At 39.1% G+C, this 27,742-nt stretch overlaps 3 protein-coding genes across 19 annotated transcripts; all 3 read right to left on the bottom strand.

Annotated features, from left to right (window-relative positions):
- Positions 1 to 2,265: 2,265 nt before the first annotated feature.
- Positions 2,266 to 9,904, bottom strand: LOC131333500 (glutathione S-transferase 2-like). Of its 17 annotated transcripts, XR_009201824.1 has the most exons (12): positions 9,855 to 9,904; positions 9,658 to 9,778; positions 9,460 to 9,516; positions 8,822 to 8,907; positions 8,651 to 8,722; positions 8,356 to 8,409; positions 8,185 to 8,260; positions 7,355 to 7,416; positions 6,873 to 6,932; positions 5,474 to 5,580; positions 5,275 to 5,369; positions 2,266 to 2,832 (listed from the first exon to the last, which is right to left on the bottom strand). XR_009201824.1 is itself a non-coding variant. In XM_058368060.1 (11 exons), the coding sequence occupies exons 1-11, from the start codon at positions 9,900 to 9,902 to the stop codon at positions 2,808 to 2,810; spliced, it is 714 nt and encodes a 237-aa protein (XP_058224043.1). In that variant the 5' UTR covers positions 9,903 to 9,904; the 3' UTR covers positions 2,268 to 2,807. The 17 variants fall into 17 exon arrangements, 15 of the variants coding, with proteins under 15 accessions (XP_058224043.1, XP_058224039.1, XP_058224038.1 ...); XR_009201825.1 differs by lacking the exon at positions 5,474 to 5,580 and having other exon boundaries at positions 6,826 to 6,932; XM_058368060.1 differs by lacking the exon at positions 5,474 to 5,580 and having other exon boundaries at positions 2,268 to 2,832; positions 5,275 to 5,327.
- Positions 9,905 to 11,601: 1,697 nt separating this feature from the next.
- Positions 11,602 to 18,565, bottom strand: LOC131333637 (ATP-dependent DNA helicase 2 subunit KU80). Its single transcript, XM_058368259.1, has 12 exons — positions 18,417 to 18,565; positions 17,161 to 17,253; positions 16,840 to 16,891; positions 16,315 to 16,446; positions 15,368 to 15,771; positions 14,753 to 15,039; positions 14,434 to 14,629; positions 14,119 to 14,325; positions 12,754 to 12,921; positions 12,333 to 12,662; positions 11,987 to 12,117; positions 11,602 to 11,867 (listed from the first exon to the last, which is right to left on the bottom strand). Exons 1-12 carry the CDS (start codon positions 18,429 to 18,431, stop codon positions 11,780 to 11,782), a joined length of 2,103 nt encoding a protein of 700 aa, XP_058224242.1. The 5' UTR covers positions 18,432 to 18,565; the 3' UTR covers positions 11,602 to 11,779.
- A 1,045-nt stretch (positions 18,566 to 19,610) lies between these two features.
- On the bottom strand, positions 19,611 to 24,242 carry LOC131333358 (proteasome subunit beta type-1). Its single transcript, XM_058367833.1, has 7 exons — positions 24,079 to 24,242; positions 23,867 to 23,974; positions 21,561 to 21,642; positions 20,700 to 20,829; positions 20,482 to 20,624; positions 20,287 to 20,373; positions 19,611 to 19,923 (listed from the first exon to the last, which is right to left on the bottom strand). The coding sequence occupies exons 1-7, from the start codon at positions 24,120 to 24,122 to the stop codon at positions 19,849 to 19,851; spliced, it is 669 nt and encodes a 222-aa protein (XP_058223816.1). The 5' UTR covers positions 24,123 to 24,242; the 3' UTR covers positions 19,611 to 19,848.
- Positions 24,243 to 27,742: the final 3,500 nt, after the last annotated feature.

Below are 27,742 nucleotides of genomic sequence, written 5' to 3'. Positions count from 1 at the left end.
TTACTAGTAGGTTATTCTTTTCCGAGAAGGACATTCACAACTATACCATATGAAGACAAGATTCCGTAGATTCCGTTTGTTACTAGTAGGTTATTCTTTTCCGAGAAGGACGTTCACAACTCGCCGGCGCTACAGGATGCCCCGAATACGACCGTTCTTCACCTCCCCGTGTGGCCTATTCTGATAGGAAAATCATGACCTTCGCATTTCCTTCTTTCTAAGAAAAAACCCCCCTTCTTCCGCACGTAGACTCAATCAAGGGCAAATTTCAGTTTGTCCCCTTATGGTTTGGGTCGGGTGCGAACACACCCCTCCTCCTTTGAATATCACTACATAACACCCTGTGGTTTGTGGACTAATGTGCACAATTAGAGTTTCTGTCTAATTTAACGGGAGGTGTGCTTCACTTGCCTATTTTGAGAGTGACTATGAGTACGACTACAATTTTATAACAAAATACCCTGATATATCCCCAAATTACAGAAATGCCATCTTCCTCCCCCTTTCCCCAAATCGGCCCCTCCTATACTCTAATATGCTCTACCCACCTCCCCAGATCCGCTCCTCCTCTGTTGCCTCCATCTTCCAAAGGTCAACAAACCCACAATCATGGGCCACCACACCACCAGCACCTCAACAAACCCACAATCATGGCCACCACACCCGCAGTGACTCCGCACCTACCATTCCTTCTAACCCACCACCACAACCCCGCCACCATAATGACGACACCGCAGCCGCCGCTACTACTGAACCCATCGACCTCCCATGCCCTTTCGAAACTCTCGAAGGCCTTGAAACGCGCTTAATTATTACTCCGCCGCAGCAGTGGTGGGAGGCGGCGGAGACGGCGGCAGGATGGGGTCGCCGGTGAAGGGGGTGGGGATGGCAGTGACGAGCATGGTAAATAGGGCATTGGGTCTGAAGATGTTACGACGATCGCAGTGGCGGACGAGCTCGTTGGTGTTGGGCAGCCATGGTGGAATTGACTGAGGCTGCCGATCCGGATTTAGGGGCTACCGGAATTGATTTTGTGTGGTGGGGTGCGACGGTTATGGCCGGGTGGTGGCAGGTGTGTGCGGTGGTTGTGTGAAATTTAGGGTTTCATAGTTTTGAGGAAGAAGAATATCGTGGTGTCAAGTGTGTGTATGGTGGTGGTGTGAAATTTAGGGTTTTGATAGGAGTTTTGGGGAAGAAGACCTGGTGTTAAATTTCACAAGGGCATTAGAGTCATTTCGCAAGTTCTGTTAACAGAGTTGGATGTGCACATTATTCCACAAACCACAGGGTGTTATGTGGTGATATTCAAAGGAGGAGGGGTGTGTCTGCACCCGATCCAAACTATAAAGGTCAAACTGAAATTTGCCCCTCAATCAATTCACTAAAATATACTGAATAATAAAAGTTCCGTCTAAATCAAGTTGATATGATCATCCTTATTTCGTCTGACAGAAAAGTCTCTATCTGCACAGATATTGTGAACAAATTACGATGTGGGATTCACTACAAATCCTACAAAAATGATCCGAGCCATTCATTGAATATAAATTACAACACCACGACGATCACAAACCAGGTTGGTCAGCAACTCATCATCGTCAAATCTGATTTGATTATCAAATTTTCAAAAACATAAATTTGATCCGTTTCCAATTTTTATAGACCAGATACAGATGTCCGATCTGAACGTCTCATCCGATCTTTCTTTTCCTGTTTAAAAATTGAAAAATGTCCGGATAAATAATTGCTGAAGGTCCACAAAGAATTTACTACAAAAGCAAAATTTAATTACAAACCTAATAGAGCATATTTTACCAGTCAATCAAACAAATGGGGCTTGGAAGAAGGATTCGTTATGGGGTGCTAGGTTTGGAAGTTTTGAAATGGACGTTGGATCACAATGTGCTGGAGATCTGCATTCACAGAATCACGCAGATTGTGAGCTTTTCATTCAAGGGTTTAGGAATCCTCGGAAGGCTATGTCCAGCTTACACGCAGCTCTTTTGGACTTTTGTCGCTTATGTCTTTCTTCTAATTATGTTAAAGTAGTGAAATCTTCCAGACAGGCTGTTATTGCTGCTCATAATTGCGAGAGCAGCTTTATTAACTGTGTAACGTTGTTTTTAATATACACGGATTGATATTGCTCCTAAAAAAACTAACTCTTTTTACATATACTAATCTCAAAACCGTCGCGATAGGCCTTAAACTAATTCTTGAAAAAAGAGAACATATATGCATGCATAAGCATTTGAATTTTGAGTTTCAACGTTATGGTACTACCTTACGTATCCATTCCGGCAAAAATAAATAAATAAATAAAGAGAAGAATCCGAATTATGTCGACTTGTAAGATCACGCTGTCTTAAAGCAATTCCAAAGATTGGATCAATGTTTCACCCTCTACTTTTTCTACTAAGCTCATGAAGGTGCCATCATTTGAGAAGATCTTAATTTGTAATTGAGACTCAGCCATACATAGGAGCAACTTGGAGAAGAGAAAGCGTCGCGGTTTTCTGCAGGATCTTTTGCAGAAGTAGAGCAGGGAACATGTCTGAACCGCCAAGTTGAGATCAGCAACTGGGGCTTTCGGCTAGGGGCATGCAGAATCTCTATTTTTTCCCCTCCTATGAGGTTGTAGCTTCCCTCTTCTTTGAGTAAATAGCCCCCTGCTTTTGCCTTTCCTTGAATCGACGAATTCAACGCTTTCACTTTAGCTCGATCAATAGAACGTCAGTTAGTTTAATATCCAACTGAATCGACGAAAGATTGAATCGTTACGGCCTCCTCTTGTTCCTCAATAATGTTCAGAAGAAGATGCACCATAGAACCCTACTCAGTAAGTAGAATGCATTAACTATCCGCTCTAGGTTGGGCAGTAAGGGTCGAAGATATACAGTAATGTTTCATCCTCTACTTCACGCGATCCTCCTTTCGGTCTTGTGTAGTCTATACTTCTCTATGGTTCCATCACGGTCAGGCCCTTCGGTCAGTAGAAAAAGTAGAGGGTGAAATATGTTCGATATGCAACTGGTCTAGTCACTACCGGTAAGGAAAGCACTCCCTCAATGACAACTGTTACACAATCTTGGATAGAACTTAACTTCAAAAGCTAGCTTATGAATTGAGGGTGCCCTCACGGGCGATGTGGGACTTCGCTTCACACCCTCTCTCATGCGCAGCGTGCTCACTCGGCAGCACCAACTGCTTGCAGGCCAGAGACACACCCTACTCATCTCTAGTACCTAGCTTTGATACCATATTAGACGGTCCTGGGTAAAACTCAACCACAAAAGCTAGCTTATGAAGTGAAGATGTCATCACGCTTATATACTACTCTGGCAATGTGGGACTTCGCTTGACAACAACTACTAGTGAATAATTTTTTTGGGGTAAATTAACCTTTCATTATGCACAACAAACACTAAACCAGGGGTTGAAACCCTTGCAACACATGCTAGATCGAAAACCTAGCAAGGAACAAAAAAGAAAAACCCCAAAGGGAAAAACAAAGCAAAAGCCAGAAAACAGAGGGGCAAGTTCCAGTCCCTAACCAGCAACCTATTCTGATCCGTCTTCTTAATATTCCGCCAAGAACATAAGCAAGCTCTGATCTCATCTTCTATTCGGCCAAAAAGATCTACAGCTTCAGACATTTTACCTTGGAACACACGACAATTCCTTTCCCTCTAAAGCCAATAGATGGTGGCAGCAAGAGACAACTTGAAAATAACATGCAAACAAGAATTTCCAGATCTATTACTCAACACCCAACTAGCTTCCTAAGACAATGACATAGGGGGTCTACTGACACCATTCTTCTAGAGCACCAAGCCCCAAACATGCTTAGAATATAAAACAATCAAAAAACAGGTGCCCATGAGAAGGAATTCGTATACTTTTCGTCTATCTAACCTAGCAAATGCAAAAATAACTAATGGTAAATTTGAATTTGTTTGTTAACTAACAGACTTTTTGCACAGCATGAGATCGTTAATGTGAGATAGAGAGCAATGAATATACACTGTAACATCTTACCCCTGAATATTTCTCCCAATTAACGTCAGCGATCAGGATTTGTTACAAGGCATCAATGGACCAATGCAACACTCTTGATAAGAAGTAGCTCCTACAATATATAGCTTATCATCCTCCAATGAACTGGCATGGACTAGAGCCACAAGTTCCATTTTGTTTCATTGGAAGTCCAACGTAAATGACCTCCTTGTCTTCCCCATAAAAAACCTGGGATAAGATTTCAAGAGGATACAATTCCAACATGCTTGCAGGAAATGTGAGAGCAAGGAGAAATTTATCTATAATCTGCCCATACATTTTCTCAAGGTTAAGCGCATACGGATGCTTTGTTCTCCAATTTGAGCTCTGCTCAAACTTCTAATATGGGATCTCATCATAACTGTCGTAGTGGGCCAAACAATGGGATAGTCCAGTGGACCGGATGGCATTACGGCATTACCCACAGAGGCCTAGCGTGCCTCCACGCTATGGGCTCATCCGAACAGTTGGGCCGGACCGGTACAGTGGTCCGGATCCTCTAATCTCCGGTTTAGGCAAATAGGTTTGCCAAACGGTTTGGCCAAAAACCCGACCATAATGGCCCGCGTGATACACGAAAGGCAGCTCACCCTCGTGCACTTAACCGTCTCAGCCGAAGCGGTTACTGGACGTGCCAAGCACGTGCCTACTTGGAGGCCAAGTCTTACGACTCTACATAAAGTACAGTGATAAACCCTAAGGAGGTACGCCATTTACTCCACTCTAAACCCTTCCTCGCATCACCTCCTCCTCCAGTCACAAACTTAACCATCGGAGTGCCTTCCCAGTCACCTCCGACCAGTTAGGCACTAATGATGGGTGTTCCTTGTGCAGATTAGGGCGAGCAGTGCTTCCTGAGCCCATATCCAAACCAGAACTACACCAGAGTGTTCTCTGGCTAAATCGACTCACCACAACTATTGACATGGACTTGTTTTTCGTTTCTTTTTTCCCAGTCAGTAGAATGCCGTCATGGAAACTTTTTACCACAGAAACATAAAATTTCACATGCCATAAAGATCATGAAATTCTCCATTTAATGCTAACCCAGTGATTATCATCAACTCTCAACTACCAAGATAAAACAGCTATCATTCGAAAAGGTGGTCACATAGTTTACACATAAATTCAAGAAGTCTTCATCGTAACAAGTTCACATTAAAATTACAGGTGTTATTTTCTTATATGCCACACCCAAAAACAAAAAAGTCAACTTACTGAATAGCATCAGGTTGTCTCTCTGGCAAAGATGCTTCGAATTCTGATAAAGCCTTGCATGATTCAAATATCATACCTAATGTAGGGTACTTGGACTGCAGAAACAAAGAATACAATGATAATAACTGGAAGAGTAGACATGGTAAGATAAGAGTAAAATACTACCAAAATCCTAGAAGCCAAGTACTTTTAGTAGTACCATAGAGTTTCTTCTCTCACTTTCATGTAGTCACAATCTAAGAGTGACACCTTCCAACAAAAGCCAAATACACAGGTTCGAGCATGAGATTGTTTCCTCTCGTTATCCTGACAAACTAATTAATTTGAGAAGCAAAAGGAAACAAAAAGACCTTCAAACAACAACCTAACCAAAACTATTTGTATTGCTTATGACTTCTGATGAGTGTGATGATTGACGTCACAAGACTAGTAAAAGTTGCCAAGAGGAATTTCAAAAGACACTAATTCATATGGTTTTTTGATGTCCTTTCTGGAATGGTTTCGGGGAAAAGCTTCTACCAGCAGAAATTGCAAAACAGACTTTGATCTGGCATATTATAAATGAGATATCAATCACTAGCAAAATAACCAAACTGTTTTACTGGGTCTAGCCAACTGGCCAAGCCATTACTCTAAAAGGATTCTTCTATGGGAACCGACAGTTTGACGCAGGGCCCACTCCGGGTCCTGCACGGATAATCCGAGCCCGGTTATCTGAATGAAAAATTAGAAGATTGGATCAAACACCTACACTTATCCGATTGAGGTGATTTTTCACAAGGGCACTCCAAAAATTATTTTAAATTTATTGAACAGCTCGGATTATCCATGAGGGACTTGGAGTGGGCCCCATGTGGCACAAACTGTCGGTGCCTTCAGCATTTTCATACTATGAAAACAACCAATTTTGAATGTATAATATGTTGTGTTCCTGTTTGGCTCATTATGGAAAAAACCCATCCTCTATTACAAAATTCAGATCTTCACATTCAACTAGCCAATCTACACTACACCACAAAACATATTGATGCTGAAATCCTTACAACAAAATGTTGGATGCTAACAAGCATTGCAAACTCTGTTCAATGAGACAATCATTAGCCCTTTTCCTTACTTCAAAATTTGGGGTGTGGTGTTTGTCATTTCCTACTTGTAAAATCTTTTTTCTTTTTCTGTTAAGTGAGACGCTTTCTGAAGAAAAACAAGAAATAGAGATATCAATATCAAGAGTGCATATCCTCCTACTATGAAATATCCTTATAAAAACAGGCAACTAGGAGCCATAGGAATATTTTGCCAATGCCAGTTGCAAAATCTTATTAAGCTGGGAGTTAATCTCTATTTATTGTTGCTGACATAAGTGATAAGTTGTAACATTGACAATCATTTTTTGAGTAATATGTAAAATCACCCCAATAAGGAAAGAGGCCAACAATGTAGCATAGTAGGGAAAACATCTAAGTTTTCCATTTTTCAAAGTATTAAAGCAAGCACCAAACAGCATATAGCAAAGCAAAAGCTCTTAAACGGATGATTAATTGATACCAGTACCTTAATATATGAAAACTATATCTGAACTGTAGGGAGATGGGGCATACCATGTCCATATTGAACCTCCTAGCGGCGATGGCAATTTGTGGGGCCAAAAACACATCAGCCTGCAAATGACACCTCTGATTAGTCTGGGTTCTAAGGTCCTCAGTAGTTAATATATAGTCATTTCTTCTCTTTCTCTCTTCCTCCTAGAGCATCACCAACAGCAGAGTACATCACATTTCTTAAAACATAAATCTGCCATGATAGGAAGGTTCATTGTATGAAGCACTTCAAGGTGTTTAGAGACCATTCAGCCTTACACGTCACTGGGAAAATTACTCTTGATGGAAACTTATGCTTACCACTGCACATTGCATAAGATCTTAACAGCGAAATTTTTGCTGCTGTACTTTTACATGATTCTCAGGATACAAACTCTATTTAGTAGATTCTAGGTGGAATGCTCTTCAGTTTGAAAAATAAGGACCAATCCATAGGAAAAGATAGAAAAAAAGACACAAAAGTTTCAGAAAGGGAGCGATACCATATAGATTTTGTCTCCTGTAGCATATTTGCCAGAAGAATTTTTCAGCAACTTCTCAAGAGCTGTATAAAAGATGAAAAACAAGGTATTGTAACCAACAACAGAAACCTCAAACAGCTTAAAGTTGACGAACTACATATTAAAGATGTTTACACTGAGAGGACAAAATCCTTTTACTGGAAAAAAGAGGAGAACAAAGTAGTCCTGCTTCGAGATCAACTACAACAAAGTTACAGCAGCCAAATATCTCAAAGTGACTAAAAAACTATATCCTCTACTTCACTGTATTAGTTAGACACTGCACCATTTCCAAGGTTTTCTATATTGACTAGATAGCATAAGAAAGGATGAGAGTGCAGGCCTCCTTCAGCACATGGGATCACATTCATGTGTTTTGAAGTCAGCAGGGACTGCATTGCATTTCATGGGTTCCTTTTTTCTTTGTAACGGGAATCTGATTTGTTATCTCTAGTCCAATAAAATCAATAGCAGAGAATCCAGAGACTCAGTGGATTGAGAGAGTCATTATCGAAACATGGAATCTAATTCTTCAAGTTGATACCATCAATGAACAATCATTAAAACTGAAAACTTAATCAAGTATAAATTCAATTTGCATGTGTGAGTTACATGATTGCATCTGCCAAAAGGAGCAGAACTATGTCTATATGTCCTGCCTATGGTAAAGCAATAGGCAAACGTATCCCATTAATGGTTAAGGCCCCACCATAGAGATGGCCAAATATAAAGCATGTCAACACGCTATGTAGTTGACCAAAAATGGAGAAAATACAAAGAGAAAAAGTCTCAAATAGAACAATAATACTCACCAATGAAACCCTTGTCTATATTATACTGAGCCCATGACAGTCGCTCTTCGGGACCAACTTTTTCCTCAATAAGCTTCTGCAAGAAGGGAGGACACTTGAGAATGTAAACCAGAAGTGACAACTCTTTCTTCAATATATGACCAACACTAACCATATGCAACCTATACATACCAGCACTCCTAACATAGTAAGCGGTTGTACACTAGAACAGATAATATTTGCAGCCTGTGGGACAAGAACACAATTCCAAGCGTAGTCACAAACCAATATGTCCTTATAAGATACCGCCATGCAGACTTCCCCTTCTCGGATAAGTAAGTTGACAAGGAATTCATACCCCCATACATATATAGGTGTCACACACACACAGATACATACAAGGAATGACCAAACAAAATACTAGGGCATGCCACAAGCACTATGAAGACTTCCCCTACAATGAATAGATGATGACTTCAAATGTAACCTGAAGATTGAGAGCTCTTAACCGCAGATCAACTGGCAATAGTGCATTTTCAGGGTACTTCTCTTCTAAGTACTGACGAAACAACAACATTTTGAGCCCAAATACTCGATTCAGTGCATGATCAAAGAAAATCCCAACAGAACAAACTCACATAAATTCAATAATACCAACCATCAATATTGCATATGAATCCGAAACAACAAAATCACCATCAACGAGTACCGGAACTAAATGAAGAGGATTTAACTTCTCAAATTCTGCAAGTCATCAAAAATTGGTTACATAAACTCGCACTTCAGTGTTCTGAACTAGCTACATAACAGGGAAAATGAAAAAAGTACAGCTGCAAACGAGCTGATTCGAGTCGAACTATTAAGTGTCCGAGCTTGGCTCGCTCGAAATTCGTCTAGCTCAAGTTCAGCTTGTTCAAAATTAGTCTAGCTCAAGCTTGAGTCGAGCCCAAATTTCAAGCTCGAGTTGGGCTTGTCTAGTATAGAAGTGTTCGAGCTCGGCTCGTTGCTCGTTCAAAATCAGTCTAGATCGAGCTCGGCTAGTCATGGTATCATGGTATCGAGATGTTACAGCTCAGTTTGTTTACTAAACGAGTCATTGTTTATACCGATCTTTTATTAACTAGCCGAGTTACAACTAACTTGCGCTCGTCTCGTTTACTAGACAAGCTTAAAACTTGAGATCGACTCGTCTACGAGCCTCGCCTCGAGCTGCGTTTGCAGCCTTAGCAAAAGCCAACTAGAAACAAGAATTCTCCTTCAAATCTCGAGGTTTCAACCACATTAACGTAGAGTCACCTGGAGTCAAATGCTCTCCTTTAGCAAGGTCGACTGCTTTGTACTCATAAGGAATCCCTAATAATAATCGAACGTCAAGAAATTCAAAGCAAAACAAGCAGCGATACAAGTCAGAACAAAAGAAAAACGAAGCCGGGCGTAAACTATAGTAGTAATGATGCAAGTATTTTGGATGTGTGAGGAAGGTGTTGGTGAGACCTTTGAGGTTCAAAGCGAAACGAACACGCCATGAACAAGAGCTCTGCCAATTGGAGTACAGGACTACCTTCGAAGCTGGAGAAATTGACGACGGTGGAGTTGATGAGTCGTGAGGGTTTACCTGTAGTATAAACTTCAACAATGAGTTTAACTGAATCTCGATCCTGATTTTGGAGAGAGAGAGAGAGAGTGAGTACCATGGTTGGTCCGAGACTTGGAGGTCGAGGTGAAAATAACTCATACATGCCACATTTATCCCACCGTGTCGGCCGGTAAGAATAGCGGGTGAAAATACCCAAAAGCAAAAAGAAAGGGAATTGATTTCAGCAAAAAAGAAAGCAAAAAAACACACATTTTTAGCACTAAAATTCAAAATGGGGTGTGGTTATAAAAAAGAAAAAAGAAAAGTGTGGATATCAAAAAAAGGAAGGTAGAAATCAATTCCCAAAAAAAAAACAATGCCTAGAAAATTGAGTCCAATTTTGTGAAATTATACAAAATCGACAAAATATAATATTGTGAAGTTATACAATAATTCGGGAGTGGTACTTCGGACCATGATTGATAATGACGAGATCATGTCAAACTCCAGTCCCTCGGCAATACTCACTTTTTAAAGCTTCGAACATCAACAATTATTTATCTTTTTGGCCATGCGTAGCGGCGTATACATCAACGGGTTGGAGCATCTCCATTTCTTATTTAATTTTTTATCCAAAATTTAATAAAAAATTGGATAAAAATTTGATTTGGTATGAAGCAATCTAATGGGCAAATACAAATCTAGGCATAAATTTAAGTAAAGGTTTCATTAATGACATAGTTGTAAATTTGAGGGGGAGAACATAGCCTTCAAAATTTGAGTAAGGATTTGATTCAAACCAAATTTGGAAAAAAAAATTTAAGTAAAACTCAAATTTGGTATGAGTTTGAGTAAAGAGTAAAGTGGTGTTTTGGGTTATTTTTACTCAAATTTGAGTATGGAGTGGAAATGCTCTTAGGGAAAGTTAGTAAATTTAGTCCACAAAAAATTCAAAGGCTATCCATAATTTTGAACGCTCACGACTCCCGAAGGAGAGATCCATCAATAAAAAAAACTGGGTTCACATTGGCAATCATTTAAATGTCATTTTCTTGTGAATCCCGCTTTATATTCATACAAAAATCTTAGGCCTCCTATGCACCAAAAAGATTGTACATATAGTCAGGATCAAGTCAGGAGGTGTGGACCGGAGCTCCGATCCGCATCTTCCCATTTCTCACATTTTTCGATTGAATTTCGATGATCCGAGCCGCTCAATATGATCAGAACGTGATTTTAAGGATACCCGAGTTCCGAAATATAAATAAATAAATAAGATTGTACATATATGCTCATTTCTCGTTTTTTTATCATTGAAAATTGCAAGATTACACTGACCCTAGCAGTCCGGGTTTCTGTCGTTGCTTTGTATCATCAATCACATACTTTTAACAATTGGAGTACATTATTCGGACACTAATGCCCAGACATTTACCCGGGTGCAGATGTATTCGGAGCCATGCGATGTGTGTGGAGATCACATGCACGCCATGTCCTTGAATCCAAGCTATTTCGGAATCAAAAGAAGGTTCAAGCCCGGATCCAAATCACCAATTATTCATTTAGCCCCCAAACAATGAGAAACTGTTTTAAGTTCAAAAGACCTGTGCACCATACGTAATTCCTGAATTGGGAAACGGAATCCACGTTAATTTGACTAGATACGACATTAATACGAGTAACATAATTCACCACCTTAGACCACTAGCAGTCATAGGACTCATAACCGTCATATCGTACACCTTCGTTGGGAGGATGCTTACCAACGCATTTCCCATATTTCCCCCATAGAAACACCAGTGAAATCCCACAATTTTTCTGGGATTGCTCCATGTAACAAGCTTGAGGACAGTATTTGGTCAGTACCAATACCATAACCCATTCAACAAAACACACCCATACGAGACTCTTCAAGCTATAAAATTAAGCTAATTTCATATTGAATAAAAAACATCTGACTACAAACGTGATTTGTTCCAATTCCAGCAGAACTAGGATGAGACTATACACCACAAAATATCAAGACATGTCTAATAACCATTAAAGCAAGCTATTCACTCCTCGTTCTTCCTCATGTTTTGGCTCTTTTTTAACCGTAAAGCTCCTAGCCTCATCGTCTGTAACTTCGCTGTTCACGGAAAGAAATACAAAAATGACACAAGACTATGATGGAGAACAAGTTAACGGGTGCTTAGGAATATCAAGTAAAGAAATCTAAGGGCGAGAGGAAATGTAACAACAGCAAACCTGTCTACAGCTTCAGTCTTTGTGATCAAAGAGACCCCTTTGGACGCAAGGAACTCACAGAAGTTGTTAAGGTCTTTCTCTTGGCAGAATTTATAAAGATGACGCAAAAATTCGTTGAACTGTTTGGGTTCCTGCACAAAAACAAGATTACAAGTAACGACGTCTTTATTTTGCCATGTAGATCATCAAGAAGACAACAAATTGTGGAACTGTTGTTACAGTTACAAATAGGAAAGCTGCACACCATACAAGGGAACGATGTTGTGGCATAAATTTTGCTTTAAACCCAACATGGTGTGTGTGTGTGTGTGTGTGAGAGAGAGAGAGAGAGAGAGAGGGGTCAAACTTGCTCAAGGATACAACCCTTGCGGAGGGATACTAAACATTCCAGTGCCTTCTGATAGGTATCCCCTTCACAAGAGTTCTCCACCATGTCAAAAATTTTATTTTTCATGTCCTTAATTGCTTTATTAACCCACTCTGGGCTATCTCTTCGAGACATCATAGCTTCAAAATCTTGAACAGGAGTCAAGTCCCCAATTTTATCAATATTGCCTGCCGATTTATTTTCTATGTACTTCACTGCTCCAACATCATTAGCATTCCCAGAACCCTCTCCTTCCTCATCTGATCGAGAAGGTTTATCCCTGAGTAACCGCTTTGCAGACTTCTTCAGCTGCAAACAAATTAACATTTTGATTTCAAAAGATGTTGACAACAAACACATCTGTCTCTCTCAACAATCCATTATGCTTAGGTGTAAATACCTTGGGATTTTCCTTGAGTTCAAAAAGCCTACGAAATTCATCAACAACAGATTTGCACTCAGAAAGAATTTCTGGATCAGGTTGTGTTATCTTCTTGAGAGTATCGTCAAGTGGAGGCACAGGTGCATCAGGGTGCTTTGATTTCAATTCAAGATGGCGATAAAAACGCTGACAATACACGGCATATCATATTAGATTAATAATAAAGTGTATCCTAGTAATGTCAAGTCGTTGATAACAATAATATTAATATAAATCAATGCAAAAAACATTGAAGGAGGCACAAGTACAACACCATATTCTTCATTGGATTCCATAGAGTTCTTACAATAACAAGAGGCACATCGTGATCAGGAAATCACATCTTTTTAAAAACCTTTTACAGGGTCAGCTGCAATTTATTCCCATATTTCTTGTCAGCTTGTTTGTTTGTTAGACTTTTACTTGACCATATATTCAAAACAAAGTCCAAGATGACCAACCCAATAGGAGGCCTCCCCAACCAACATGTGTTATCCCTTCTTCTTCTTTCCCCCTTTCTTTTTTGCAAAAATGACTAGCTGACTACCTATCTTCTATTCAAGGAGCTATAAGTCACACATTTCCTACAATCGTATCCTTTGCTCCATAAGTCACATTTTGATTGTCCATTTTTGGCAACTGCAGTTTTGTGAATAATTTTCAGAATTTTTCCACCAATCAAAAGATCTCAAACTGTTCTTGTAGAAAAAGTTTTCAAAATCATCTAAGGCCTTGTTCCTATAAGAGCTTAGGGGCTTTTGGGGCTTTTTGAGTTTTGTCCGTATTCAAAAAAAAAACACAATTTTTTAGCTTTGAGCCAAACTTTGTGGTTTATTGATTTACCTTGATGAGAGGAATCGAAAAAGTAAAAGAATTTTACTTTTACCTAATTATTTTTTGAAATATCCAAGATAAAACCCAAAAAGCCGGGACGAAACAATAAACCACAAAAGTTTGACGCAAAACTAACAAATGCGATTTTTTTTTTTTACTTTTCCGAGATAAAGCCCAAATTTTTGGAAATATTTTTTTACCTAAATAGTTTTGCGTCATAATTTTTTACTTTTCCGATTCGTCTCATCGAGACGAAACAATAATCCACAAAAGTAACAAACGTGAAAATAGTTTGAATAAAGACAAAACTCAAAAAGCCCCTAAAGCTCTTAGAAACTACAGATGAAATTTTTTTAAGTGCAGAATAGTGAAAATGGTTAAAGAAGGTGGACAAAGACTGAATATCTACTTTGGTACTGATGAATGCAGGAAGACTTTCATAGAACAAGCTGCAAGTGCATGGGAGGGAACACTGCCAAAGCAGAAGAATAAGGAAGAATTTATCAGTACCTCCAGAACGGGATTCGGTGTGAAATCCGGCTGCAGAGCTTCTTCTTTGCCAGTTGGGGCAAGATCAAACATTTTTACCAGGTTATCTGCTGCCTCCTGTTGTTCTTCATTTGGCTGCCGTGACATAGGGAAGTTACTGAATGAGGGTAACTGGAACTCTCGGACATCCTCAGCAAAAGGAAGAACATTGAAGTAAAATGAATCCGGCTGACCAAAACACAAATAAAAACGATAATATCAAACCAAAAGGCAAAAACAGCAATAGTTGTAACTTGTAAATGAAGGTGTGAGGGGAAACTGCACACTGAAACTTACAGTATTGTCTTTGTCCGATACATTAGGGGTAAGTACCCCAACAACGACATTCCCTTGACCCTGTCTCCAAACACAACGGAGAATTGCTACCTTCTTCATTTCCTTCATAGCTCTAGCTAAGGCAGAAACTGAGAGAATGGCCTTTTTATTACCCGGATCGGCAATGAAGATGGAGACGTCTTTCATGTAATAGTGCCTTTTGAGCATATCATGTAAAAGGAGTGTGAAAGGTTAAGTAATAGAACTTAATCCCTGTAGTGACCCCTGACAAATAAAATGCAAGAAAATTCTAATTCAAGTCAAAGGAGTTAAATTTTACCGCATTATGTTAGACACATCTGTAAAACCCAGAAGCTTCACACTCTTCTCTGGTTTGAACTTTACTGCATCCCATTCGGCAGACGAAATAGGAACTACTTGTGGTCCATACCGATAACCTTTAATTCTTTGTTCAGGAGGAACAATTCTACTAGGTTCTTCAACACTTTTATACTCATAATCTACCTTGATTTCGTGAGTAGCAAACTTATCTGTTGGAGGCGCTTTATCAGAATACTTTTTGAGAGTGGGAAACTTCTCTTCAGCTGTTTTCTTGTAAACCCATACCTAAAAAACAGAGGAAAACAACAACAAAACGCAGCATGTGAAATCATCCAGCAAGGTGACAAGCAATGATTCACACTTTCGGGCTGTTTCTATTAGTTGCAGAATGCTAATATCACACACTCCCTCCCTTGCACGCAAATATAGGAAGGAAATAAAAACAAAATGCAGCATGTGAAATCATCCAGCAAGGTGACAACCCCATACAAACTTCTAACGAACGTTCTGCATGAGTTTGAATTTATAATGTCATTTATCCTAGCATGTGAATTCTCTAGGCTGCTGGCTAATAAATATAGAAAAGAAAATCCCATTTGATGTGCCTCGTTACCTTGATCTTCAATGCTGAGCTTATTTCAAGGTCACCTCTGTATATTGTGACAGGAGAAATTCTCCGAGTTCTAAGTGCACCTAATAATGAAGTTGGACTCTCCACATAAACTACCTTCGAAGAACTTTTCTTAGAAAATACACCCAGCAGATGATCATTCTCTTCCATCACTCCCCCATTTCCATCCACAGTTTGCTTTCCCCTTGGAACTATACAATCCATTTTGATACCCTGTGCAAGCATCTGAGCAGAAATGGTGTTGACTTGATCCTCCTCTGTTCCTTCATACGGAGCTTTAACAGGACAATGTGCCTTTGTAACAAGGCAAAGGCGTTTCTTGCCCTTGTTTGTTGGTCCAAATTTTTTTATCAGCATATCCATCCCCACCACAATGGCATCAAGAACTGATAACTAGGTCAAGGGATGCACATAATTAAGCAATATCTTTACAAGTACCAAATTGAGTTCATATCCAAAACTGATGTCATTATTAGAAAAAACAAGACATCTCAAAAGTGAAGATCTAAGAGCTAAAAGCCAACACATGTTCAGGATAACTCTACCCATAAACTTATACTGGACCAACTGAAATAAAATAAAAGCGGGGGAGGGGGGGAATCTTTATTAGGAGACCTGCAAACTTGTGGCCAGAATGGTTAAAATTTGTGGAAGCTGTAAATCAGAACCATGATTTTACACCAAGATATCCAAACAGCATAGGTTGAGTTGTTCTAGAAGCAAACCAGCTATGGTTGGGAACAGGGTACATCTATGCAAAGAGAGCCAAGTTTTGGGACTTCAAACAACCTCAGAAGTATTTGTCCAAAAACTGAGAAAAACATTTTGTTTGTTCTCTGGATTTCAACATGCAATGAAGCTAATACTTGGGGAATAATTAATGACATGCATGATCCGAAAAGGTATAATAGAGGAAATGTATTGGATACAATCACCAGAAACAGTTCCTCGAGGAAGCTGCTGTAAAGCTTCAACGATATCTTTATCAACAACTCTAATCTGCTGCAACACATTCACATGTTCATATCCACCCACTTCCGTTGTCAGGTCATTGTTCGTATCTGAGGATTTTCAAGAGTAGTACTCTCAGTAGTGGATGCTTAAGAAATTCAGGGACACGGGTTTTTCTTTTCATTAGCGAAAACTACAGAAAACTGAACAAATTAGATAGATCAGCAGTTAAGGAAGCACTCTAACATCATTAGAAGATAAATAAAGATGCTCACGCCATTATATTAGGCATAAATCACCACACTTTTGATTCACTGCTTACTTTTACTCCTCCAGGAAGTTGGCAGATAAAGACAAAGGAAATGCCCACACTCCCCATAATGATGCTAAAAGAGGACTACTATCTAGCGACTATCATTCAAAGTAATGATTAAAAAACCTAGCAGTAAATTACATGATGCAGCAACAACCCATAAACTGAAAACGAAGCTCTCAGAAAGTACCTTCAGTTCCAAATAAAACAACTCCTACTTCATCATATTTGCTGTAAATCAACTGCACGACGACATAGAGTAAACAATTAAAACGAATTCACCAGTATCTTGAGACCAATAACGCCATACTCTGAAGCCATTAGCTTCTAAATACTTAAACTGGAACAAGACTTGTTTTGAACTCCGTGAGAACAAACTGAAACTCAACAATACCTACGCACTATCCTACCCCTATAATCTATCCTACCAATAATCAAAAGAAAAGAAAGCATATAACAAAATGCTAAAGAATAGATGGCAAAAAAAACTTTCACAAAGTGAAATTGGTACCTTCTTTTGAACTAGCATGGAGCAGACTTTTTCAACTTCTTGCAAAATATTATGCATCGATGGGCTAACATCAAGTAACAAAACCAATGCTTCCTGTTTGAAACAAATCGTCCATCTATTAGCTTCAAAAGCTGAAATTACAACACACAAAACCTACTCGCACGGGCAAGAAATGGGTAATTTCAAAACATTACGTACATAATAGCTGTTCATAACAACCAACAGATTATATGTGCTTACAAAAGCCATTCACATACACAAACGAATATGGGCAGTTCATTGGACTTGTGCATTCGCCATATCATATCCAAAACTCACTTACTTTGTCATCTTTTATATTTTATCAGTTGTTCCTAACCAAAAATACAGATTTAAGGCCAATAAAAAAAAAATTACATATTTAAGTTACCCAAAATCCAAACACCAACCTTGTCCCTAAATAATCAGTACCAGCCCTGAGCCAGGCATACACCTTGGCCCCCAAAATTTTGCTAAAATGAGGGGCCCCGAAACAGTTGTATAGTATTTACTAAATATAAGTGTGCAAAATTATGTTCTTTCAGAATAAGCATTTGCCTATCAAAAAACAATTAGAATGAGCAATTCAAATAAGTGACAATTGATCACACAAGCATAATTAGTACTTTTGCCACTATCAATACAAAAAATAAAAATAAAATTTTTCGAGTGATTGTTTCAAATTTTTTGTAACGGATATGCGTAAATTTAAAGTTTTATCTTGTTAAATACTACCGATAATCTTGCTTTTTGAAGTTGACTGAACGTTTTTATCATATTGCTTGTAAAATGCATAAGGCGCCCCATTTTGTTAAAATGGCCCTCAACCCCAAAACGTCAGGGCCGGCCCTGCCTAAATTTCGCAACACAGTTCAGCACAAAAGTCAAACCCGTGCCCATGTATCTGTACAGTGCAAAATCACTTATTACAGCTAATAAACAACAATACAATCACACTCATATCTACGCATAAATCACATACGACATATGATCGGTGAAATTACAAAATAAAACTAATAACCTCGGTTAAACCCTAAACCTCAAAAGGCGAATGATAACTTGTGCAAATTACATACATAAATGCAGTTGAGAAGATAATAAAAATTGCAAGGAGCCAAAGGCTAGACCAGAAGTTGAGAAACGAGACGAGTAACATATAGCAGAACAAAAAAAAAAAAAAATACATATAGCAGAACATTAAAAGGCTGAAGAGGCAGTTAATTAGAGTGAGATTTTACCTTATTTCGAGCCATTTTAGAACGACCGACCACAGGAAAAGCTGCAGCCAAGAGAGTTTTAGAGAGAGAGAGAGAGAATTCCGAAAGAAGTCTTGGAAGTAGCTGTAAAATACTTCTATTGGAAATGCTTTTGCCTAAAATATTTTCTTCTTCCCGCCCCATGACTGAACTGATGAAAATTACAGAAGATTCCCACAATTTTTCATGAATTGCAGAAGTCCATCTTTGATTCTTTTTGTTTTTTGGTTGAGTTTCCATCATTGTTTACTATAGTTTTCTCTTTTTTCCCCTCGTTGTATTGGTTTTGAGCAATGCTAAGAACACAACTATATAATATACACCTCTGAACACAAATCACCTCCGAAATCGCTCGATACATATGGGCCCACATATTGCAGACATAGTTATATTCAAAGTTGAGTCCGAAAAGTGTGTTCCCATACCTTTTGCTCGGTTTAATAACAACCTTTTGCTCAATTTAATAACAAAGAAAACTAAGATTGAGAAATGAATGTGCTGCAAATTCAATTAAAGGCAAAACAAACAAAAAAAACACATAACCCCACTTTGCTAAAGTTCTTATTTGCTAAAATTCTTATTTTGTAAGTACTTATTTTTCTCTTTATAAGACAGGTCATTCTCTAACAATAAATCATCTTCAATTCAAAAAATAAATACTTATTTGAAAAATAAGTAAATATTTCTCTTGGCAGAATGAGAGCTATGCTACTTCAGCTTCACCTTAAAAAACAAACAACAAGTTGCCAGAGTTTGGGTTGCAAACAATTCAATCAGATCTCATTTTCCATTAGCTTAATAAAACTTCAATTAGTTTTTAGTTTCAAAGAAATTTTTTGTAACCATTGCTCCCGCACTCTTCATTTACGGTTCAATCTCCTTTCTAGTCATCTATTGAATTTTTATTTCCAAAATCCGGAGCCTGGCTAATCGAAAACTTGTAGAATCCGCAGTGATTGGGAAGAGACCTTGTCTAGAAATAGCATCACCATAACCAAGAACATCATCCTCAGCAAAGATGATGTATGCTCATGTACCATATAATATAGTAGCTCAAAATAAGTAGGTGTAAATATAAGAGAACTAATCCCAAGCAACGAAACTGCACTGCTGAACCTTTTCCAATTTCAGGTCCTGCATTTATCTGTAAAGTGAACCAAGCTACAGGAGGTCGACTTGCGTTAAACTAGCTAAAAAAAACTCGGTTCCGTTTAGCTTGTTGCATAGACAAAGAAGAGGAAATCCAAAGCATCCCAGTTTGATACATCACAGGCCATTGTAATAAAAAATTGTTTCTATAATTTAGCACCTGCTTCACTACAAATGGAACTGAACACAAATTGAAAGATTCATAATGCAGACTTCTTCACAGGAGCTGCAAGACCATGAAGGGCGCCAGGAAAACAAAGGCGGATCAGTCTTTCCGGAGTTCCATGTACTCACGACGGATGCCAGACACATTCAACACGACTATTTCAAGTTTGTCTCCCTGCAAAACATGCCGGACATGTTCAGAAAAGAGAGTAAAATAGGGGTACTTCGCGGCCTGCAGTTAGCAAGAGAAACAAATCCTAAAGGAAAATCTAGACCTAGTTTCGTGCTTTTCTCATGCAAGCCCGGGCTAGCCAGCAATGTAGATCAACTTGATAAGAAGAAGAGAAACAAAATTTGGCTTTCCAGTTAATTTTACTTACGCTTTAATCTAAACTTTCCTACGTTTTAAAATTTTCAGTCTTCTGTTCATCTATTCTTAACGGTACAGGGCCTAAAAATTACAGAGATTATGGCTTATCCTTGAGAGCTCTAGATTTCTACAAAGAAGAAAGCAATGAGATGTAGCATAGAAGCTTACAGTGTATATATCCCTCTCTGTTGCAGATGCAAAACAAGTCTTCACCAAATCGATTGCTTCTGATTCCGAAAGTGGCGTAACGGCATCCTGCAAAATCACTTGTTAAAATTGACACACAAAATACAAATTGCATATGCAGATTAGCAAAAGAATAATTAAAGTAGTCAAAAACAAAAACCAGAGCCAAAACCAGACCTGGGCTGGTAATAAGAGGGGACTTGGAGACTTCAGTTGATTGTCCAAAAACGGCATGATGAGTGTGGAACCGGAACCTTGGGAACTATATCCAACCCTCTCGTAGGAACCCACAGCATCGTATGTGAAGACACAACCCTTTCCTTCAGTTTTCCATATAAATGTGAATTGATATGAAATTCAAGGATAAAGACTGCACTAACATATCAAACTTTTACCTTCACTATCGAGGCCACCGAGAACATTAAAAGCGTAATAAGGAAAGAAGCGTTTGTAGTATAGGGTGTTTGAAAGCAGTTGAGCCATTGCTGGGCAGCTCATCTGCTTGTTGTGTTGATGCTGATAGATCTGTGTACAAAAATAAATGAACAGCGATACATCACTTTCAGCACAGAATCCATTTCCTCATACCTAAGTTTTATTTCCAACAAATGAACAACAGCCAACAATCTCAGTATCAGATCTACGTAATGATCATGGCTTAACCCTTTAAGGCTGAAAGTAGCCCTCTATACAAAAGGTAATGGAGAGAACTCTTAGTTACTACCAGGAAATTGCATACTTAAAATTCTGAACTGGCACTATGGCAAGCAGGCAAGTTCTCTGCATCCCTATGATTTTGGATTCACATTCGAGTTACGAAATCATCCACTTACCACAAATGTGGTGGATAAGGCTGCCTGAGTGGCATTGTGTACCATGTAAGACAATTGTAAGAAGTTCAAATGCTGCCTTGAATACACTATATTGTTTGGAGAAAATATAAATCATTATAGACTGGCCATTCGACTGAATTTCCTCCAAGGCTATAGATAAATCAACACAATAGCAGACAATTAGTATGCTGAATAGTGAATACGCCTTTGACTTTTAAAAAAACACGAGTATACTGCAACAATAGAATGACAAATGTCTTACACAATATAAGAGCCGTTGGAATGCACATATTTTGTTTTTAGCTAAAAGTGATCTAGCATACTTCAGGTTCACTCATTATATAAAGAGAAGGTTCACTCATTATATAAAGAGAAGTCAAGTAGCCCAGAATCTGAGTATGGTCAAAATTTTCAAAATCTCACCGCATGCCTTGCTGCCAAAACCTTTTGTAGAGCTCTCACATCAGCCTGGAATCCTGAAGATGCCATCACACTTTTTCCTGCTCTGCAAGGTCAACATACATAATTCAGATACATGCCCTTTCATAAGGAAACTTTTGTCCAAAATATCAACTCCTCCATACCAGCGTAGATGTACATACACACATGAAACATAAGCTAATACCTCCATAAGTGGTATGTCCTAAGCTAACTTAACTCAATACGATGAAACATATAAGCTTTGGTGGAAAGGAGATAAATTTCTTCCATTCACAAATGGCCATGATCTTTTAATTGGATATGTTCCATCAAGAAACTAAACACCCGCAATAATTTGGTTGTGAGAAAGTTCCATCTTTTGCTTATTTCTGCACTTGAGTCCATGATGGAGAATGCAGTGCTTGTTTCACGTTTATGTGAGCACAGTACACAAAATCATAACTGTTCAACCAAGAATAAAAATGCAAGAAAGGTTGCTGCTAGCTATGACTAGATAACTCTGTTTTGTACAGGTGCCAAGATATTGACATCAAGTACTATTTAAACCCCATTTATGTTTTCTTGTATGAGAAGATGAACAATAGGGCAACAAGATAGAACGAAGTCAAAGAACCTCATCTTCAGGTTTTCGGTTAAAAATTTTCACCCGAATCAAGCATTGTAGGAGTTTCCTACTTCATCCCTCAATGGAACCCAACAATATATTTGCCTTCTCAATTGTTTAACCAAAATCAGTTGGAGCATCTCCAGGAGATTAATCAAATTTTAACACCAAATTTGTACTTCGCTACCTTGCACTAGATTTGAAGAGTGAAGTATTGTAGTGCAATCCAACAGACTCTTCAATTTGTGCAAGAAATTTGTTTTCTTTTGTCTTTTTTGCCTTCAACTGAGGGTAGGAGTTCTTTGCTAATGAGGCTGAGACAAAATATAAAAATTTCTTTTGATGTCTGATGGATACAACCTATACTTCACTTTGAATAATGCTAAGAGGAATCTGAAGGATGAATTGGTGTCTGGAGGAGTTGCCGAAGCACGTAAATCTTAGCTAAACTGTTGGAGCATCTGTTGGGGATGCCCTATGCTTTCAATCACATAGAACTTACGTTACTTACCAAAACAAAACCAATTTATCCGGTGAACCATCAAAAAGGTGTAACTTCAGGGATTTCACACAAAGCATTCTCCACCCAAAACGAAAACCAAAACAAAACCAATTTGTCTGGTGAACAATCAAAAAGGTGTAACTTCAGGGATTTCACACAAAGCATTCTCCGCCCAAAATGAAAAAGTAGTTCCCACACCAAGCTTATTTGATCCCAAATTCTCAATGCAGAAGAATAAGCATAACCAGTAACCATGCTCAACCGCACAGATAAAGCAGTAACAAGTTTAGGAAAGGGAAGAAAAGGCCAATCAATGAAAGGACATTTACTCCACTCCAAACCCCAAAATATGTAACATTTTTTTTTTTTTGGTAGGGTTGTTACGATCCATTGTCCCACATCGGCCAAGTATGGGATTGGCCATGTGCATATAAGCCCTTGGGCACCCTCCCCTTGTAAGCCGGTTTTCAAGGGTGAGTTCTACCCAAGGGTTTGTATCATTGGTATCAAAGCTAGCCACCACGTCGAGTATGGGATCGGACGCACCTATGCGAGTATGGACGAGTATGGGTGCAGCTTTGCAATTCAACTCCCGGAGGGGGCGACCTATAGGCTGGATTAAAATACTTAAAAAGTATAGAGTACTGATAGGTGAGTGGAGCCGCCAAATAAACAGAAAGGGCTACCGTCAGGTCAGTGTCAATAGAGTGGGCCGCCGTGGACGTCGGCTACAGAGCATGATGGTATGATACGATCCATTGTCCCACATCGGCCAAGTATGGGATTGGCCATGTGCATATAAACCCTTCGGCACCCTCCCCTTGTAAGCCGGTTTTAAAGGGTGAGTTCTACCCAAGGGTTTGTATAAGGGTGCTCCCCGCCAATTTGCACGCGCCTCAGACTAATCCCTACAGCCTCTCTCACAACCCTTTCACACGCTTACAACGAGAATTGAACGTGAGAACTTAGGAGGAAGCAACCCCCGAGTCCCAAAAGCATCTAACATGTAAAAGAATCTATCAAGCGTAGAGCTGCACCCCCTAACTCCCAAGTAAACAAAGTAGAAACGGAAAGCCTCTTAATTTTGAACAATAGCCTATCCTCCCCGTCGGAATATAAAGCAACAAGATAGGTATAAACTATACGCATAAAATTGGGCAAAGAAATCAACGAGATACGTACAGCTGACAGATCTTGGAGTAATCGCGAGTGAGGATGCTGTAACCAGTCGACATTCGAGTGTCGGAGGCAACCACGCAGTAATCGGCGCCTGCTATGGCAACGCATGTCCTGCACATACACACACAGTATAGAAACAAATTGAATGAATCACAAAAAGTTGAACGAATGCATTCGAGGAAAAAAGAGAGGGTAAAGTAGAAGGAGGAGCTCACCCGCCATTGTTGTCGTAAGGAGACCAGTTTGCTTGTTGCTTCATCGTGCAGATTCGATGAGAGAGAGACAGAGAGAGAAACTAGGGCTATTGCACAGATCGACTGTATAGGGAGCTCGGGCTTTTCTTTTCTGCCAAGACAGGACAGAAAAAGAAAAACGGTACCGTTTCGAGTTTTCCCTGACACTGTTCGATATGGACTCTTTTCCCGTTTAGGGCCGTGGACCTATTGCGGGCCCATTTTTATTTCTTAAATTTTGGGCCTACCGCGGGCCTGTTCGTTTATACGTTACATTCTTTTGAACAATACTTTTCGGGTCGTAAAAAGGGAATCGGAAATTTGTAGGGCGCTCCACAGTACAGGGGCTGTAAGGCAGTCGATCCAGTTATTCATTTGGGCACGAAAAACTCGAATTTGATCCGAGCTTCTATTGGTCTGGACTGTCCATTAATTGGATTGCAATCCGAGCCATTTATTGTCGAGATAGACGGCTCAGATCTGTTCTACAAGAACTGTAAGCCACCCCGCCTTATAGGATCCCTCTCAATCAACGAGATGGGAGAGTGTAAAATGGGGGTGGCAAAAACCTTTTGCAGCTGTTTATATGCGCGCGGGCTCTCTCTCTCATGGTAGATTCAGGCCTCCTGCCCCTCGTTTCCCCACACCTCTTTCGCCCCAAAACATAGGCGTCCTGCCCCTCGTTTCCCCATGCCTCTTTCGCCCCAAAACATAGGTGACAGAGATGGAGATTCACACTATTAGGTGAGTATTTTTCCTAGGGTTTCAAGTATGTCAACTGAAAATCACCCTCTGGGTAACATTTGCCTTGATTGCAGGTCACTAATGGCAGAGTTTGAGACTGCTTCTATCAAGCATGTTTACCGTGAAGCAAATCACTGTGCGGATGTATTGACAAAGGACGCACTAGTTGCGGTCGAAGATTTTTATATCTACCCTAGTTTCCCAATTTGTATTGCTAATCTCCTTTATGCGAATTTGACAGGAGTTGTTTACCCCCGGCTTGTAAACTCTATTTAGTTGTTTTTAATGCATCGAATTTTACCAAAAAAATTGTTGTACAATGTGTTGTGATAGTAGCAGGGCCCATCCATTATTTATTAAAAAAGGAGATTACCATACTAAAACAACATTTCTACCATTAAGCACACGAACTGTTGCCTCACTGAATGCACCTGCGAAGGATTATATCGCAATGGTCCCGATGAAGTGTTACTTGCAATATGACGGTGGTAATCTACATACAGTCATTCCATAATGACAGTACCTTTAACAAAACGCTACTGATGACAACTCAAGTGACGAGCACCCCGACTAGATATCGCTGATCAAGAGAAGAAGACACAACTAGACGACCACGTGCTATTTGCAAATAATGTGGATTAGAATTGGGGGTTGCCACTGTTTAATGAGAGCCCACTTACATTGATATATATATATATATATATATATATATATATATATATATATATATTTTCCAAAAATACAGTATGAATTGTTTGATTCAGTTCTCATGTGTTCTTTGGTTGAAAGCCATTGAGATATTTTACTTAAAAAATGGCTGATGGTTGGGAAGAATCTTCTTTAATTCAAATGAATCAACATCACTTCAAATTTTCGAAGATACATTTGTAAAAAGTGTTGATTTCCTTCCCTATAATTTAGATAATAGGTCATTAAAGTCGATGAATCAGCAATCTTGATGATCTGTTCTTTGAGAACTCTATTAAATTCAGTGTATAATTTATAGGAGAAAGATCAAGATACCATAATCATCATCATCCAAATCCATTTTTCTATACTCTACTCCTATTAAATAAAAGACTGAAGGTAGACCAACACACCCACTTTATGAAAGTTGATCTGATGGGTCTTGTAAGAGGCACTTTGATCTTTTTCTTCTTTCCTTTTAATTGTAGTGGTGTCCCGGTCTAGGTTACGCACATCTCTGAGTATTTGCTCTAGTCTCTCTTATAACCGTTGCAAAGTTACGTATGAAAATGACGTGTCTCCAAAAATTACTGCCAAGAAAAACCAAACCTAAGATTTTGAAATAACAAACCCCTAAGTCCCAAGCGAACAACACCAATTCAAAGCCTAAAGGCACTTTATGAAAGAACCACTCTCCCCTTAACTTATAGTGACTGTCTCGCGTGATTGGTTAAACTAATGTTTTATTTCTTTTCATTTTTGGGTTAGTCTCACCCTTGACCTGTTCAAGATGGATGATGCAATGAAGTACATGTCATGCTGATCATAAATTGTACCCCTCAGTTCCAAAATGTTGGACCTTTTTGAAATTGCATCTCATTTTAAATTGCTTATATCTTTTAATTTATAAATTTTTATGTACAGTAATTTTGAAAACTTTGTTCAATAGAATTAATTAAAATCTATCGAATAAGATTCATATTGCATATTTCTAAATATTTACATTGAAAAATACATGCAATTAAAGACGACATGCTATCTCGAAAAAGTCTTTAACATTGTGAGACGAAGGGAGTATCGATTGAGCAAATATATAGGCCTGGCCATGTTAGCCTGAAGTAATTTCCGTCAAGTCCCCAAATTTGTCTTAATTTATCTTCTAACATCACTATAAAAACCTTTTGACAGCAATTGCATGACGCATTTGTGTCGAGCTAATCTATCTACTCCTACAAGGAACATGATTCGGGGATTGAGATGGGTAGTGTCACAAGACTCACAACCTTATCTTTCAGTTTAGTACTCCAATTTGAGCTAGCTTGGGTTCACTCCGGACCCACGACGGTGACCCTTTTTTCTGGATAATTCTTATACCTCACCCAAATCAATCTAGCTTGTGGGGACTGCACCGTGCAGTAATTGGCCAGACATCGGCTTATACCGAGTTGGTGTTGCATTCGGATGGCTGTGCACCTAGCATTTTTGAATTTTGGCTAGCCTTAAAAGAGCCGAATAATGAGCACATCTATTGGCATCACGCCTACACCAAGAAAATGAAAATTACATTCACCCCTATATATGGGACAAAGCATCTTCAAATTAGAGCACATCGCAAATTCCAATTTTGGACTCGTACTTTATAATCATGCACAAAACTACGATTAATATTGGAAAACTATACAAATAATAACAGTTCTGCATCTAGCGGCACAACAATAGGAGTATATACTTTTCGGTTCGTAAACAGTTGTCCAGGAAAAGTGACACAAACATACACTGAACTGAACTGAACTGAAATCGATCCCTTATTACTCTTTACACGGAAAATAACGGGAAAGAGAACACACCTATGTGCAACCAAACATGTACATATTTGTGCCAGACAAAAACCCTTGCTTTCTACTATACATATTTGCTATTCATAACCTGTAGTAATACAAAGCAACTTGTGATCAGTGAGCAACTCCTCCCTCCATATCTTGTTGGTTTTGGCTATGAATTCTTCAATCCTCCTCTTAAAATCCTCCTCTCCCTCAACTTCCCTATTCACATGATCATCGCCGTCACCACCACCGCCGCCATCGCCATCGCCCTCGTTATCTTCTTTGTAACCATCGCACCCATGAAAACCATCACCATCATCATGAAAGTATTCGAGCAACAAGCTGGGTAATACTAAACGAGGAAGAAAATCCTCGTTATCGCGAAGATTGTG

This window comes from Rhododendron vialii, chromosome 7a, assembly GCF_030253575.1.
Source record: "Rhododendron vialii isolate Sample 1 chromosome 7a, ASM3025357v1".
Classification (NCBI taxonomy): domain Eukaryota; kingdom Viridiplantae; phylum Streptophyta; class Magnoliopsida; order Ericales; family Ericaceae; genus Rhododendron; species Rhododendron vialii.
Note: the sequence above shows the minus strand (reverse complement) of the source record. Positions and strands in the feature narration are given on the sequence as shown.

Coding starts and splice junctions, on each gene's coding strand:
- LOC131333500 (XM_058368050.1), bottom strand. CDS start 9,902: ATGTATGAGTTATTTTCACCTCGACCTCCAAGTCTCGGACCAACCATG. Junction 8,908..9,459: donor AGGAGAGCATTTGACTCCAG/GTGACTCTACGT, acceptor GATGACTTGCAG/AATTTGAGAAGTTAAATCCT. Junction 7,417..8,184: donor TATAGACAAGGGTTTCATTG/GTGAGTATTATT, acceptor TCTTTTATACAG/CTCTTGAGAAGTTGCTGAAA.
- LOC131333637 (XM_058368259.1), bottom strand. Junction 14,326..14,433: donor TATCGGACAAAGACAATACT/GTAAGTTTCAGT, acceptor TGTTTTGGTCAG/CCGGATTCATTTTACTTCAA. Junction 11,868..11,986: donor AAGACTGAAGCTGTAGACAG/GTTTGCTGTTGT, acceptor TTCCGTGAACAG/CGAAGTTACAGACGATGAGG.
- LOC131333358 (XM_058367833.1), bottom strand. CDS start 24,122: ATGAAGCAACAAGCAAACTGGTCTCCTTACGACAACAATGGCGG. Junction 23,975..24,078: donor CCTTACGACAACAATGGCGG/GTGAGCTCCTCC, acceptor GTGTATGTGCAG/GACATGCGTTGCCATAGCAG. Junction 20,374..20,481: donor CCCTCTTATTACCAGCCCAG/GTCTGGTTTTGG, acceptor GTGATTTTGCAG/GATGCCGTTACGCCACTTTC.